At 43.6% G+C, this 16476-nt stretch overlaps 1 protein-coding gene across 1 annotated transcript; it reads right to left on the bottom strand.

Moving 5' to 3' along the window:
- Positions 1–4802: 4802 nt before the first annotated feature.
- LOC306709114 (voltage-dependent calcium channel gamma-4 subunit-like) lies at positions 4803–15565 on the bottom strand (the record flags this gene model as incomplete). The annotated part of the gene is made up of 4 exons (XM_079177152.1): positions 4803–5326; positions 5675–5815; positions 6921–7004; positions 15343–15565. The coding sequence occupies 4 exons, from the start codon at positions 15563–15565 to the stop codon at positions 4803–4805; spliced, it is 972 nt and encodes a 323-aa protein (XP_079033278.1).
- Between the last annotated feature and the right edge of the window lie 911 nt (positions 15566–16476).

Genomic DNA, 16476 nt, shown 5'->3' with positions numbered 1-16476 from the left:
ATCAACCTTCTCCCTGTGAAATACTTGAGTAAATGGGCATGCTTTTTATAAACCGCTGTGCCCCACTTTAGACAGGATTCTGGCCCATTTTCAGCCCTGACGACACTCACACAGCTCTGGGTTTTAACACACTAAACGGGAAGACGCCTAAAGCAAGAGCAAGAGGTAAAAAATAAAGACTGTCGAGAGAATCATTTGTGTTTGTGTAAGAGTGTAAAACAGAAACAGAGAGAGTCTGGATTGTTCATTTAGTTTCGAGGCCAATTATACAAAATATGTCTGTGTGTGTGTGTGTGTGTGTAAAAACGTGAGAGCTGGAGAGAAACACCACAGCGTGTCTGATGCCTCACACCTTTAAGAAAGTGAATGTAATGTGAGACCAAAGTGCTTTCTCTAAACACCTTCAGGTGCTAACTGAACCGGGAAATTGATCATCAGAGAGAAATCATCTCACTTGCTAGCTTTAAAGAAAAAAACAAAAAACAGTGTTAGTTGAGACAGACAGTTGTGTTAATTATCATGTTCCACCTGGAAGCATTTGCAGCAAAACTGCCTTTTCTCCCGGGGAGGAGGCTGTGAGAGCCACCGCTTGTCTCCAAGTGTGTAATAACAGTGTTTTTCCAGGTGACCCTCTGACCTGCTTCATTTGCTCACGGCCCCCCCAGGTGACTGTGGAGAGACCAAAACACCTCACTGCTGCGGAGTCTCCAGGCAACGGCGAGCGGCGTGGACGGCTGTCATCAGTGATGAGAAACACTGAAAACAGATAGCGGCAGCCGGCAAGAGTCTCTGACAACATTACCAGGAATATCACCAGGCAAGCTTTTCAGTAATGTTCGAGCAATGTCAGAAAGAAAATCACTTCTGCTGAAATCAGGATAGACACATCTAAAATCAGCAGTGATTCACTTCAAACACGGCTGCCGGCTTTACGGTCTGATTCTTTTTTTTATTCCAGGATGAGAAACAACCTTAACTGGTGGCTAATTTTACCCACAACAGAAGAGATTGCACAGAGGGACCTGACTATATATTCATTTGCTAATGACAGGCAACATTACTCAAGCTAAATTAGATTGCCCCGGGGCCATTTCTGTGAGGGTCATGTTAAAATACCTCCCTAAAACAGAGGGATCAGTTGCCATACATGACGCCGTCCTTCGCTCATTTGACCTGTTCCGGCAAAAGCTGCGGCCATCGATCAACGTGAAGCAGAGGTTAGGTGATGACAGTGAAGTGAGAGTTAATGAGCACAGATTGAAGGAAAATGAAATTAGGTGGAAATTACAAGGAGCTGATGTAGCGGTTTAGCTGCAACGTCAGATTTCACTATCAAAAGATGATTTCCCCAGCTAGATAAACAGCAACATTGAAATCTCACCAGCATAATTACACAATTAAGACTACACTAATTCCTTTACTTTTAATAGCGTGTGCTCTGTATCCAGTTATATATGATGATGTGCTTTTGCGCTATGCAACCACAATATGCAGTCGGTAATATTCAGCTGTTTCTTGCAGGTTCCTAGTTGCATTTGGCCAAATAAAAACCTTTGAAAACGCATTACTGAATGGTGAAGAAGCCTTCAGTCTGTCAGGTAAAAACATTTTGAACAGGGATTTAACCTCGGCTGAACAGTCCTATTTCTCTGCCCGCTACCATCTGCTCTTTTCTTCAATCGGTACGTTTCTATATTCACACACATTGAGAAAAGACAGGTTCAGCCTGCGAAATGATTGGATCAGCTGGGCAATAAATAAATGGCTTCATTTGGTCAGGTGGCATCTCTTTGAGCGACAGTGACGGCTTGTTAACACTTTGATCTAAAAGGGCTGCCATCAGCAGGATGCTAACTGATTTACGTCTTTGCCACAACAATGCAGAGATGCGGAGGCTGAAGAGCCCAATAGCTCATTCTGAGATGACGGTGATTCAGTCCTATGCAGCAGAACTGAAGAGGCATTCAGGACTCAGAGAAGGTCGGCCTTAGCAATCTGAATGAAACGCTGCAATCAAAGGTTTTCAATGAAAATCAATCTCCTCTGAGGTGAATGCCTTTGGCTGTTTTTATTTGGCTTGAATCCTGTACCTTGTACACCCTGACTGAAATATCTTAACAGCGATTAGATGGATTAAAAACAAATGTTCAGACATTCAATGTTCCCAGAAGATGAACCACTGTGACAGGGTGATCCCTGATTTCCCCCCTTGCGCCACCATGAGGTTGACATTTGTGGTTTGAAGGTGTGTTTAATACGCTAAACTAAGATGGATTAACATGATGAACATTAAACCCGCTAAACATCAACATGTTACAGCTCAGCGTCAGAGAGCCACTAGCATGGCTGTAGTCTTGTTAAAACAGAAATCACCACTATAGCACAACAGAATAACCCTGATGTAGTTTATTTGTTTATGTACAATATGTTTTGGGTTGGAACTAAAAAAAACTGAAAGTGAGAGCGACAATCTAATTCAGATGAAATAAAAGATTGTTTTGATTGTTACAATAAAAGCAGGAAACACAGGAAATTAAAAATAAAACAAAGGCATTCTCAAATCCAATATAGAATAAAAATACTTTTACAGTCGTGATGGTTGGTCTTGATACAGCATGAAAAGGGAATTACTTTTTGATACACTAGGACAGGAGCCGAGGTTTCTTTTCCTGGAATTTTTTTGGGTGTACAAGTCTATTAGTAAATGTTAATCGCTAATTTCTTGAAAGAAATATTGAGAATGTAATTATTTCACAACAATAGTAAACCATAAATCAAAATAAGCACACAAAGTAAAGTACCTACACATGGCATTGGAAATATAGCTTTGTCTCCTACACAGATTTACTTTACTTCACCGCACAGAACATTCAATAGATTAACCTTAAACAGTGTGTGTTTACCTGAATATGTTCAATGACCAATGCCAGAATGCATCACGGCGTTATTATTGAGACATTGTTCAGTAAAATGCTTTGAATCCTCTGTTGCACATTCAATGTTATTTTTGTATTTTTATTGTACTTTTATATACAACTTTACATTACAAACAAACACATTTGGATTTTCGTACTATTTCGTACAAATCGTACTATAAAAGTGTTAGACTTACACTTAGAATGGATCATATCGGTGGCTTTCTTTTACATGAGCTAAGCCGGTTACACAAAGTGGTTTCTCCAACGGGATATCAAACACACTAAATACAATCAAATACGACTCTGTGGTTGAGTGAGCTCGCTTGCCAAACCAGAACCAGCTGAATAGCCCTAAGACTGAAAAACACACAAACACACACACCAGCTGGTTCTCGGAGCAAGCTCAAGCAAACACTCACAGCATATAAATAAATACAGTAATGGCATTTTCTTTTCTCAAATCATTTTCAACCAGGTTTATCTTGATCACTGGTCCATTTCCCAGCACTGCCATAAAGTAGGGGGAGGACCTCAAAAGTGTTCAACCTGCAAGAACACAGTATTTCCTGAGAGAACTAAAAGAAAGAGCAGTAAAACACACACACACACACACACACACACACACACACACACACACACACACACACACACATATCGGGTTATTAGAGCCAAATCCTTCAGGGACGCAGTCGCAGACAGCTCCCTCTGCCTCTGTCTGGGTCCTCTGTTCAACATGAGAGACAGACAAACACTCTTCGCCTGGCTCTGATCCTTATCCATTGAACACTATGGATGCTTTCTTTTCAGAGCAAAAGGAAGTCCTGACCTGAGCCGTTTTAACAGTTCCGAGCACCCCCCCCCTTTTTGGTCAGCTGCTCGTCTCTGGTGACAGGAACACGCACGACTGTCGCATCAATCAGGCGGGCTGTGATAGGAGGACGGACGACTGATATGGAAGTGAAGAAAAAGGGGCCATTGAACGGAGGTGCTCCGCCGACAAAACAGACGTTTTTTTTTTCCGACTGACAAATGTCAAGAGAAGAATAAGGAAGAGACGGCGAGGGAGACAAAGCATTTCGTACTGTTTGGAGGATTAGACGGTCGACTTGTACAAAGCGCTCAAATACGAAACATTCACTACACCAAGTCAACCATTTGTGAAGACAGTGACTCCCAAAGCACACTCTTTATAAATGGAGTTTGTTGAAAAGGCCATACATTACTCTACAGGACACAAGAACAGTGTCAAGAGAGAGAGAGAGAGAGAGAGAGAGAGAGAGAGAGAGAGAGAGAGAGAGAGAGAGAGAGAGAGAGAGAGAGAGAGAGAGAGAGAGAGAGAGAGAGAGAGAGAGAGAGAGAGAGAGACCCGGTTGTCTCTTTCAAACCTTTGATTTGAGTATAAGGCAAGACCAGACTGGTTATCAGGACACGATACAAACTCTGGAGAAGGATCCACAATTTATATACATACAAACAAATGGAACACTTTCAAGTTGAAGAGTACATTTCATTTAGCACCTTGTTGAATAATTTACAGGTAGATTACTGCTGATTGGCACATCTCAACATGTCCCACCCGCAATGTTTGGTGACCTTTACACAAACAAAGGTCCGAATCAGCTACCGCACAGACAATGAAACTCTATTCTGCTTCGATGATCTCTAAAAGCAGATAAATGGGTTCTCAGGTTATGTTAATTGGCTCATCGTCCGTCCTGCTGAGTGTCTTCTCCTTTCGGGTCCTTTCAAAAAGGACAGTCTCACCAAACGACTGTGCCTCTAAGATGGCAGGCTATCACAAGCACCCGGGCTCCAACAGATCGGCCCATTGATCTCTCACGATTTCATGTTCCTCCGATTCCAGGTGAACCTCTTACGTACCTCTCACACTGGCGTGGTCCTGCGATTCACCCCGTCCTTTAAATCATTGGGGAAACAGTTATGGACCTGGAGGAACTCTACAGCCGCTTCGTGTTCGGGGCTGTACGTGTTCTCCGTCACACTGTCCCTCGCCAGGGCGTACATGGACAGCTGGTCCAGGGCCCCACTGGACGACGGCCGCCCCTTCAGACCGGCGACGGGCGAGTTCTCCCGCGACGCCTCCGTCGAGTGGGAGCTGGCTTGCGACGTCCGCCGGCGGTACCGGAAGCTGGGTATCCTGGAGTACGGGGAGGAGGAGGAGAGCGAACGGATGAACTCGCGCCGCGCCTTCCAGCGAACTTCCTTGTTCTTCTCAATGTAGATGTTGATGGCGAGGACGGCGACCGCTTCGGCCACGATGAAGGACAGGGCGCCAAAGTAGAATGACCAGCCGTAGGAGTAGGTGTACTTCCTGTCGTCGTGTTTATCACTGGGGTCCCCTGCATTGCTGGAGATGTAGACGATGATGCCAATTATGTTGCTCAGACCTGCGAAACAGAAACAATGAATGGAAACAGGGAGAAGGGTCGGCGCGGATGAAAATATTATGGAGAAAACTGAAACTGTTACGACCAATCATCTATGGCTTTACCGCTAACAATGATGGAGCTCTCACCACCACCGGGACCCTTAATAACATGTCTCCTCATCACGCGTGTGTGTGTGATGAATGGAGGTCCTGACCTTTATCTGCATGATTGCATTGCCTTTGACGGAGTACATTGTGTGATCACAGGTGCCACATCAAGCTGCCTTTCTTCATTATGAAACGTGCAGCTCTTCGATGATTGCTCCTCACTGCGAGCACGGCAGACAAGTGTAATCCTCCAGCTCACCTGCAGCTACGAAGAGAATGCCGGCGCTGAGGAGGACGTTGTTGGTCTTGCTGTAGACTCGGCCCACCCCGACACACAGCCCACCAAGCATCAACAGGACGGTGCTGAGGATGGGGAACACGCTGGAGGCACGAACTATACCTGCAGGGACGGAGGAGGAAGGACGCGAGTTGATTAATATCTGGGTTAAATGGTTTTAACACAATTCATTAACCAATATTTGATAAGACAATAAAGAGACCGGTTAATAAAAGATGAATAGAAATTAATGAATCAATCCATCACTCAATGGATCAAGTTGTGAAGCAATTTATACAATTAATAGATTGACAGGGAAATAAATTGTGGAAGTTGAGAATTTCTTTACAGTTTTTAAAAAGAAACTATTTGAATTTTCATTTTGTGGAGGTCTCATCTATCCAGCCCCACCTCCTCCTTTGGAGAACTCCTTCATCATTTAACTTGAGACAAAGCTTTGCTAATCCGCTGCAGGATGTAGCAACAGCTCTCACTGACTATCACCTCCGCAGAAATGAATCACCGTGTCATTGTACAAGTTTCCAAGGATGAGCTTACTCAATTGTTTTGTTAAGCCCTCTTTTGAAGTTTGGATGTCGGAGCTTTGTCATCGTCCTTTTTAATCAGCTACCGCTGAAAAATACCTTGAAATTTCACAAGCAGCAGAATGTGTTTTGACAAGGATTTCATGTCCCTGTCAACACAGTTCAGTGGAAACAAGTGTATCTCGTGGTGAGCAGAGCTCACAATATGCTTCACGTAAAAATGAAAATGAAAATAAGCAGCTGATCCTGCACCAGCATCACTCAAAGTAATTTAGAAAAATAATAATAATAATAATAATAATAATAATAATAATATAGGGTGCTTGCTCTGCAAATGGTGTCGTACGTTTTTTTTATTCTTAAGAAAATAATCTCCAGCTCCATATCTATTGTTGGGTTGGCGCTAATTGATGAGCATGACAGTCAATTTAAAACTATAACTGCTTTAAAACCATTTGCAAGAAAGGTCAGACATCCAAACAGACAATAGAAAATGGATATCATGAGTTGTGGTCTGATACAGCAGCCCTGAACACGTTTAAAGGCCGTCTTACTGAACGCCTTTGTTCTGCATTTTATTAGTCTCTGTATAAAAGACTGAAGGTCAACTGACTTCCTGCGTTTCCTTTCAAAATAAAGGAAAGATAAAGGCGAGACAAAGAGGACGAGTGGGGAGCACTTACGCAGCAGGTATTCAGAGCTGTCTGTGTCGTAGTCGTTGTCATCAGGGAAATGGTTGATTCTGTAACAGCTGCCTTGATTGATGCCTGCAAGACAGAAGAGAGAAAGTCTCCATGTTAATGATGAATCACAGTCCCCAAGGTGCTAGAACCGTCTGATGTACAGTATGTGATGTTTAGGAGGACTGTTCAGATAGCAAATAGGATCTAGAATATAGGAATTGATCTCCTTTTGAGGCAAGCTGAAGTTAAACCGGATTTATTTGATGCTGAGGGGTTTGACTTTTGATGTGAATCCATCAAACTCCAGTTGGTTTCGGTTGGTTAAAGGACGTGTGGGGACCAGAGTCAGAGCCACAGATGCTCCCCGCCACACAACCTGAATTTGTTAAACTCGCTTCCATGTTCTTGTCTCTGATGGAAGAGGAAGGACTAGAAAATCACTTGGGGGGGGGGGGGGGGGATAATGACTGTATTAATTGATAGAGCACTTATCAAAGCAAAGTATAAAGTGCTTCACAGAGAGAAAAACTAAATAATAACACCAAACTCAGACTCAGACAGCCTTATTTCCTCGGGCAGGTCGTTCCTGAGCCTCGGGGCCCGGGTTGCAAAAGCTCTGTCCCTTCTGGTTATCTTTCATGTCTCAACCGTGCTGCTTCTTGAGAAAGAAGAGACACCGGGAGCAGCAGGACGTGGGAAGGGAAACAGATTACTTTAACTTAACTTTGTCTTCTGTTCAGGCAACTGTCAGCATGAATACCACAGTCAGGCAAGTGCTATTTACACGGTTAATATGACAACTTAAACAGAGTAAAGACATTGTTTGCTCTTTGTTTTTTTTGATAAAGACTTTATTCTAAAACCACTGTACAGACTCTTCCTTACAGCTTTTGCTGAATATAACAAACTGGATCCATGAATGTAGCACAGGAATGAAACATATCCTCTTGGATAGACTCATTCACCTCTCCATGGTTTCCCCCTCCAACCATGAATGAAACATATTTTCAGTTTTTAAAAGGTGGTCTGACGTGGATTATTGTTTATGGCTCAATGCACACATATTGTAGGAGGAAAGCCACCGTGAGGAAGGGGTCTACGTGTTTCAGGGATCAGTGTTTGTTACACGGTGGTGGGATTAAGATTGCGGTGCCCAGAGGGATTTGACGGCTGGTGGCGCGTTTCCAAATCCATGCTCAGGTGAATGGTTGAGTGGCGGGAGGAACAAGAAGGCAATTTGAACAACAAAAGACCGTGTGGTGGAAGCTCTTAGTGCCGAGGTGAGCCAGAGCGGGAGAATGGAGAGGCGGGTGAGAGCAGCATGTTGCTGTAATTGTGCAGGATTACAAACACCTTGTCTAGAGAGAGAGGGGGGGGGGTTCGGTTAATGGATGTGTTCAGTGCAGTGGTGGTAATGCTGGGAGCTCTTTGGCTCTTTCACCGTTTTTGGGCTGTGAATGACCTCACCACTTCGGTTATTCTGCAAACTGCACCCACAGAATGAAAGGTGGGCTTAATTTGCATATCTCAACAGTAGTATATATCTATGTTTTCGTGTGCTTATCTTTGCATTCGTCTGCGTCCCAGAGTATTTAATAGCAAGTGACCATTCACTATAGTTACCTTTGCTATGCCTTTGTAACTTTTTAAGCAACAAGACTTTGATTTCAAAATAAAAGTGGAAAACAAAAGCAGGCTTCTCTCCTTAAATGACAACCGTCTCTGGCAGATGTATCAGCTAGCCTGCTGATTAAGCTAATGTTAACAGCATGAGCTCATTTAAAACTGCGTCTCCCGGCATGCTTTCTGTTCTCGCCAGCTGGCTCGTATTGAAATAATTTGCACTTAACGGCTACATTTATGATATCGTGCTAACAGGCTGAGGTTAAAGCTGCACGTACCAGGAACGTAAATAAAGAAGCTCTTGTATTGCCGTGTAGAGCTACTTCGTCATAGAATTATAAGTGGGAGAAGGAAAAAAACCCTGTTTGGCCCATTAAGTGACTGTGCTGGTAGCCAACAGACACCTGTCAACTCCATTTCCCAGGTGCCCAAGGGTCAACGCCATCATCGTCTGTGCCCAAGCTTTTAAGGGCACGCTTGCTTCCATTAACTAGGTCTGCTGCTTAATAAGGGACATCAAATTAATTAGCGTCAAATCAGTCGGTGGAAATGGAGCACAAGTTTCTGTGTCTAGTGGCTGATGAAAAAAAAAAAAAAAAAAAAAGGAAAAGCTATGGTATTTTAAGCAGCGATGTGAGACTTTGTGCCTTGTGGAAAAAACCAACACATCTTAGCTCTTGTGGTTAGATCAAGAACTGTGAAGATATTAAAAACACAGACACCTTGGCTGTTCTGTTAATTGCTGTGTAAACACTAAATCAGCTGCAGCACCACAGCTTGTAGCTGACTTTCACTGTGAACACAGAAAGCTATTAATTTAGACTTGTACACAATATCTTCCTCCTCTGCTCCGAGTCCAGACCCCCGCCAGTCCGACGCCTCTGTCTTGTCTCCTGTGTGTGTGTGTGTGTGTGTGTGTGTGTGTGTTTGTGCGATGGAGAATGGAAGAAATAGAATACAATACTTCAACTGATTGGTAATCTGATTATCAGCAGAGGCCTCGAGGCGAGTGATTTATGAGTGACAGTTATCCGCTCAATGTACCTTTTGGAATTGTGTGTTTGTGTGTGTGTGTGTGTGTGTGTGTGTGTGTGTGTGTGTGTGTGTGTGTGTGTGTGTGTGTGTGTGTGTGTGTGTGTGTGTGTGTTCAGGCTGCAAGCTAGACGCTTCATGAAATGAAATAAAGTCTGAATACTGACGAGCTGGGAGGGAAGGAGGAGGGAGGATGCGGAGATTAAACTCGAGAAGAAGGTACAAGGAAATGAAACAACAAAAGCGCAGGGAGCAGAGGAATGATGGGGATGAATTAAAGATAGGAGGCCACATTGAAGAGGGACTCAGTCAGAGCCGGGAATCAACAGAACCATTGAGAGCGATAAAGGGCACAAAATGTGTTTCCAAATGTTGTGCAGTAAAGGTCGGACGACATTCGTGCCATGCAAAGGCTGTGAAACAAGTAGAGACCAAGGTTTTGCACACACACACACACACACACACACACACACACACACACACACACACACACACACACAGCTGGTCCTCCGATTTCTACAAAAAAAGTGCTTATCCACAAATGGGATGTTACAAGGTGATTGTGTTGTAACAAATTGAGAATCAATCTTACACAGTCAACACATTACATGGGAAATAATGGGTTCCCTGGGCCTGACTGGAGTTAAAAAGCCCCACGCGGCGCATTTCCTCCTCTTTTCCATGGCAACCCGTTAGCCTATAATATGTCCATTTACATAAACAATCTCCAAGGATGCTTCTGACGTCATCATTGTATTTTGATACCCACCAAATAAGAGACGCACATGCAAACACACATGCACTGGCAGCAGCTGTGGTGCCGCTGGCAACAGGATGATGTACGTCTTCATTATTTTTGAATTAACGCTGCGGAGCCAATAAGGGAGCTGCCTCAGCGGAATACACCAGTAGCGCTGTCTGATGGAGTCCAACACTTGACTCTGGCGTCTCCGGTAGAGTGTATCAGGACAACGAGCTCCATGTGGCACACATGCCCCCACTTTCCAGTTTTCACACTTCAGGAGCTCTGCAAAGAGATTGATGGACAAGCCGATCAAAAGTGACTTGAACGCGACACAACTTGTGCTTTGTTCTTATGCTCATAGTGTAAAAACTGACGAGGGAAAGCGCTCTGAGGTTTACAGCAGGTGGTATTTTTTTAAAGCTGTAAACGGATGAGAGCACTGCTACTAGGGCTTTATATCAAATGCACGCACAAGTCACAAAGTCTTAGTGACACATGCATTTATTACTTTGGGACCAGGGAATGCCAGGATGGAGTAATAAAGAAATGTGTAATAAAACAAAACCCTCCAAAATGTCAGCTCAGGTTGGATAAGACAGTTAATTAAACTGTCAGCAGGCAGCAATTTCTTCAAACAAAGCTCTGCTCATGTCACAGCCGCGGAGTTTTGCTGGCTTGTGTTTCCTTCTCCTGCCACGTCCGCCGTTGGTCTCGTGTGGTTACTGTCCTGCCATCTACCTGGATCTGTGTTCACCTGCACACCTGCCAGTTAATCAGCTCATCGCCTCTCCAGTATTTCAATCCCGGCACCGTGAGGCAAACCGGTACAAGCCGAGAGAGGACCACTTGAAAAGTGAAAGTCTTCACTGGAAAACAGCGCTTGGAACAGAGACAAACCAAACCGATGAACATTATGAAAAACACAAGGAACATATGGCTAGAAATCTCACTTAAACACAGAAGATTAACGGGCACAGACAAAGGAGAGCAGATAGACTGACTGCACCATGAAGGGAGAGTGATAACGAGGGACAAGTGAAAACAATCGGGGCGGGGCAGATGTTTATAAAGGCGGGAAACACACAAGGGCAGATTATATTAGTGGGTGACGGTAATGCACCCGAAAGCTGTTTGCCAACCGCCATAAAAATCAGAAGAAGAAGAAGAAGAAGAAGAAGAAGAAGAAGAAGAAGAAGAAGAAGAAGAAGAAGAAGAAGAAGAAGAAGAAGCCTGTATTAGATGTAATTATGTGATTCTTAACATAATGCTTAAGATTTTATAGTTTGAGAGCGGATTATGAAGACAAAAGATCTACAGCACTGCAGCCCTTAGGTTCTCTAACATATTTTATGTTGTACTGTATATTTCCCATATGATTGAAACCTGATATTGTTGTAGTTTCTAATTTCCAGTCTCAATCTGGTATTATAACCAGGAAATAAATCCCTGTTGCATATAAATGTAATAAATGCTTAAAAGGGATTCTGATTGCTATTGTGACTGATAATACCGAGAATAGACCTTTTATTCCAGTCACTTTCAAGTTTAACAAATAATCCAGGTGTTAATCCCAAACAATGGCACCATTTTTAAGTTGTTTTTACCAACTGCAGAATCAGTATAGTCCCAAGATATTAAATCAATCTTTATATTACTAGATTTGCAGAGAATGTCCCCAGAGGGAGATGGATGGTGACGGGATGAAACAACTGAAAGCAATGAGGAATGTGAAGTTTTTATAGTGAATCAACAAAAGCCTTGCTACTTCTAGACAATTAGAAGCTCAGTTAAATGAAAGATTTGTGATACCTTTGGGCAGATGGAGGAGAGCTGTTTCCTTCTGCTCCCTGTCTTTATGCTAAGCTAAGTGGCTGCTAGTAGGAGCTTTATATTTAGAGTGGCATCGAGCTTCTCTCTGGGTAAGAAAGCGAATTAGTGCGTTTCCCAAAATGTGAAACTTTTCCTAATATCTATCAAAATAGCTGCATTCGACACAAACAAACTTAATTGAAGAGGACAAGAGAAATAAAAGGCATCAAAAATAAAAAAAAGGGGGACAAGGGGGTTTGAGGGTATTGAGGGTTCATTAAAAAGAATAGAATGAAGCAGATTAAAGAATGAAGAGAAAGGAGGAGGTCAGTCTAAACCGAGATGAGAAGAGAGAGCACAACGAGCAGAGGAGAGGAGGACGGAGTGACGAGGTGGAAGTTGGGGCCTGCTGGCTAATTAGTGCCCCCGCTTGGCTTCTCAGCTGTAATTACAGACTTGTGGAGCATAGTGGGAATGACAAAGTGACCCCCCCCCCCCCTCTCTCTCCACAACGCCTAAACAAAACCCTCCTCTCAAACGCACACTTCTACTGTCCCCCATGCCTCGCCACTCACACCAAGCTGGGATGTTTACTGTAAACATGTACCTGCTAATTGGATTCTTTCCTCATCCTCAGAATTGCTTTTATTTACTCGAGTCACGCGTAAGGAACAGCCTCTGATGCATTACAGATTCTCATGCAAATTAGGCCTCACAGCATTTATGTGGGCAAACAAACACAGCAGAAAAAAAAAACCAAACAGCTGTTTAGAATTGCATAAATGAGGGTAGCGCTGACCTCCCGGCAAAGTAGCCTCATGCAATATATTCCTGCCTGCTCCTTAAATGTCATGCGGGCCCTCGGGAGAGGAGTGGACGCCTGTTGAGCAGGACGACTAGAACACACTACAACACGTTCATTATAAGGTTCTGCCGAGCGGCTGGTGTGTGTGTGTGTGTGTGTGTGTGTGTGTGTGTGTGTGTGTGTGTGTGTGTGTGTGTGTGTGTGTTACAGCAACGTGCTGTCGCTGAGAGAAAGACATGTTGTCACCGCGATCTGTTCAGACAAACGTGGTGATGTTTTCCCCAGTAGCTGTGATACACACAGAGCCGTCCCCGTCAATAACCCAGTGTGTTTGTCATTATGACCGGAGGGGTGTGTGTGTGTGTGTGTGTGTGTGGTTGTTTTCTCCACTATACTTACGAGTCTCCATGACAACAGAGCCACCGTCCAGCAGTGGAGAGACTGATGTGATAGGCTGACCTTTGATTGTGCAAATTATGATTTCAAAAAGAAGTCTGAACCTCATTAACATCTGCTCAGTCTCTAGTGTCATTAATCCACTGTCATTATTTACTTCACAGCACTGATGGGAAATCATGCCTCACATAATCGTTCGCTATCATTTGAAATGTATTTTCATTTATTTATTAGTCAGGAGGATGCATATATATATATATATATTTTTTTTTTACACTGCAGTCTGTCCACATCAAACACAGGTGCAGCTAAGCATGACTCTCAGTAGATTGCAAGTGTCATAACACACCGGGATGTGCTTCACATGAGTCTAAAGCGTCCATCTTCACCACAGGACAAGCAGAAGCAGTTTAATCATTGATGACTGCTCCCTGTATGTGGGCTCTGGTGACATTAAGCCTTAAAAAAGGGAATGAAGACGAGCTAATCCACAGAATCTAACTGCAAATATTGAAAGGCACCTGACAAAGAGGAATAAAGTATCTAGTGTCAGGTAAAATGTTGTTTTTCTTCGTGTGGGACAAAGTGAAATATATTCAGCAGCTTTTGAAGTATATATTAAGAAACAGATTTAGATACCTTTTTTACGTTATTAAAAGTCTAGGCATCAATAATAATAATATAAAACTGACTAAATCCATACAAAAGACTATACAGTCAACAGAAGATGCATAAAAGAAAGAAAAAAAAACGTTTCAGTTTCCTTCTGTTGTGAGAAGGTGTTGAAGACAATATTGCTCCAGAGATGACAACAAGGCTGCTGTCACGTTTCATAGCAGCTCCGTGTTTAGGGTGGACCTCCTGAATGTATATACATGTATCTGTATCTCTAAAGTGCCTGCCTGGAGATATGGCCTTCCGTATTCTGGGGATAACTAAAGATAAAATCATGTTTTTAGATAGAGTTTCACATGATAGGCACTTTGGCATGCACAATCTAAATAAAACAAAATAGGTTTGGGGCTGTATTGTAGGCTGTAATACATCATATTAACAGGGCATTTGAAGGTTTGCTACATTTCGTCGGTTTTGCTGTATTTTCCAAACATCTCTAAACCAATTTTGAAGATATGAGAGTCGTATTTTTTTCGCTCGCAATTGATTGGAAAAATCTGTGCGTCATGCCATGAAGACATCCATCCAGTCGCATCGACTAACTCATTGATGGCTGAGGCGAGAAGTCAAGGGGTGGCCGGCAGGAATTGGTCAATGGAGGAGTGTCTGTCTGCCTCTGGAGTAAGACGTCACTGTCAGCGCACCTTCACACATCAAATGCGTAAAATGGTTCAAAAACACTTTCCAAAGTGAAGAAAATACGAAATCGGGGATGTTTAACTCAAGTTCTATAACAATTTTTTCTTTTCTATTTGCTTGGACGTGACGTGAACTCTGAGTCATCTATTTTTAAATCACCGGGCATGTTTCCATAGCAATTTCAGGGATGTTGCCAAGCAACAGCATCGGATACAAAGACATGAATGAAAGTAGACGATCAGCGCGCACATTTCCTGGCAGCGACAGTCATTAATGCGAATGGGCTCAGACGCGCCGGGTTGGCAACGCATCGTAGACTGTAACAAAGCCATATTGTGTGGGCCATTGCTTGAACAATGCGAGGTAACAGTTGGCAGAGAGCTGGAGTTGAGCGTTTAGCTTTGTTTATCTGCTACTTCATTAGTGTTAAAATCCACAAGTGTGCGCATCGACGCTTTCTCCATCTGACCTATAACCTCTGAAAGTTGTTCCAAATGGATGATTATTTTCTTGTCCGATTGAGACATTTGGCGTGCGTAAAGGGAGTGCGTCCTTTTGTGCGCACTGACAAATAAAATACTCCTCGTAAGAAAAGAGAAAAGTCAAACTATTTGTATGAAAAGAACAGGGAACCTTGCAGTTTATGTTAAATTGTCATACAGAGCCACGGTGTGAGAATCGATTTGGAGCAGGCTTACCTTCAATACAGCAGATTCTCCACAGCCCAGAGTGGGTGAGATCGCCCTTCTTGGTTTTGGGCTGTGACTGGGTCTCGTCTGTGGTGGCATTGGTGGTGTTGCAGATGTACGCCCGAGAATAGAGCCAGTAGTCCGTGCCGATGGCGATGGTCATCAGGCTGAAGGCAGCAAAAGCCCCCACGGTGGCCAGCAGCGTTTGAACCCCGCGGTCACACCAACCCATGGCGCTTCATGCTCGTCCACACTCTCACCGGTCCAACATGCGCTCACCGGGAGCGCGTCAGGGCGCGGATGCTTTGGCCATACTTTTAGGTTTTGGGCGCGCCCACTCTCTCCGCTCCTCGGCTTAAAGAAAAGTGGAGCCCAGAAAAAGAAGAATATTTTCTGAAACGCTCACCTGATGCTCAAAACCAACTGGTTGCAGCTGTGACTGTGAGAGAACACCAGATGTGCCCACTCCAGAAGCTCCACGCAGGTTTGAAGCGCAACATCGTGTACCAATTAAGAGCACCCCAAACCTCCTCACCACTTCAGTCTTCTGTTTTCCCTTTATTTTTTGTCTCAAAACTCTTTTCTCTGTTCCCTACACGGACAGCGCCTCTGTTAAAATCCGAGAGAACTATACGTCAGTGGCTCTAAATTGAGACCCCACCCTCTCCAAATCTAACCAATGGAGGTGCTGTTGATTAAAGAAAGAAACGAAAAGCCCAGTGACATTACAGTTTAAAATTGAATCGCTAATGCATTTAAAACATGTGGAAATATGAATTAGCCAAACAATTTGTCTCTCAACTGACATTTGGAAACTCTCTACTGAATTCAGCAGCTATTACCAAAGCTGCTCCGTGGATGAGGATGAGGATGGGGGTTGGGGAGAGAAATACGGAGAGGTTTGGACACGATGGTCCTTCTCTGTGGTGCACTAACGCCAAACAGCCAAACAGCCAATCCCCCCCGCGGAACAGAGCATTAAAAAAGCAATTAGATGTTTGGTGAGCTCGTGTTATCACACAGCACACTGTACATCAGGTTCATCTGATTTCCCAAGATCATACCAGGAGAGGATGCTGAAAGTAAATAGTGACACAAAGATAAGTAAGGTGTGAATGGCAATGTGTGTCCCACTATAACAAA

This window comes from Pholis gunnellus (genome assembly GCF_910591455.1).
Source record: "Pholis gunnellus genome assembly, chromosome: 17".
Lineage (NCBI taxonomy): Eukaryota > Metazoa > Chordata > Actinopteri > Perciformes > Pholidae > Pholis > Pholis gunnellus.
The sequence above is the reverse complement of the archived record's forward strand: the minus strand, read 5'-3'. Positions and strand labels throughout refer to the sequence as shown.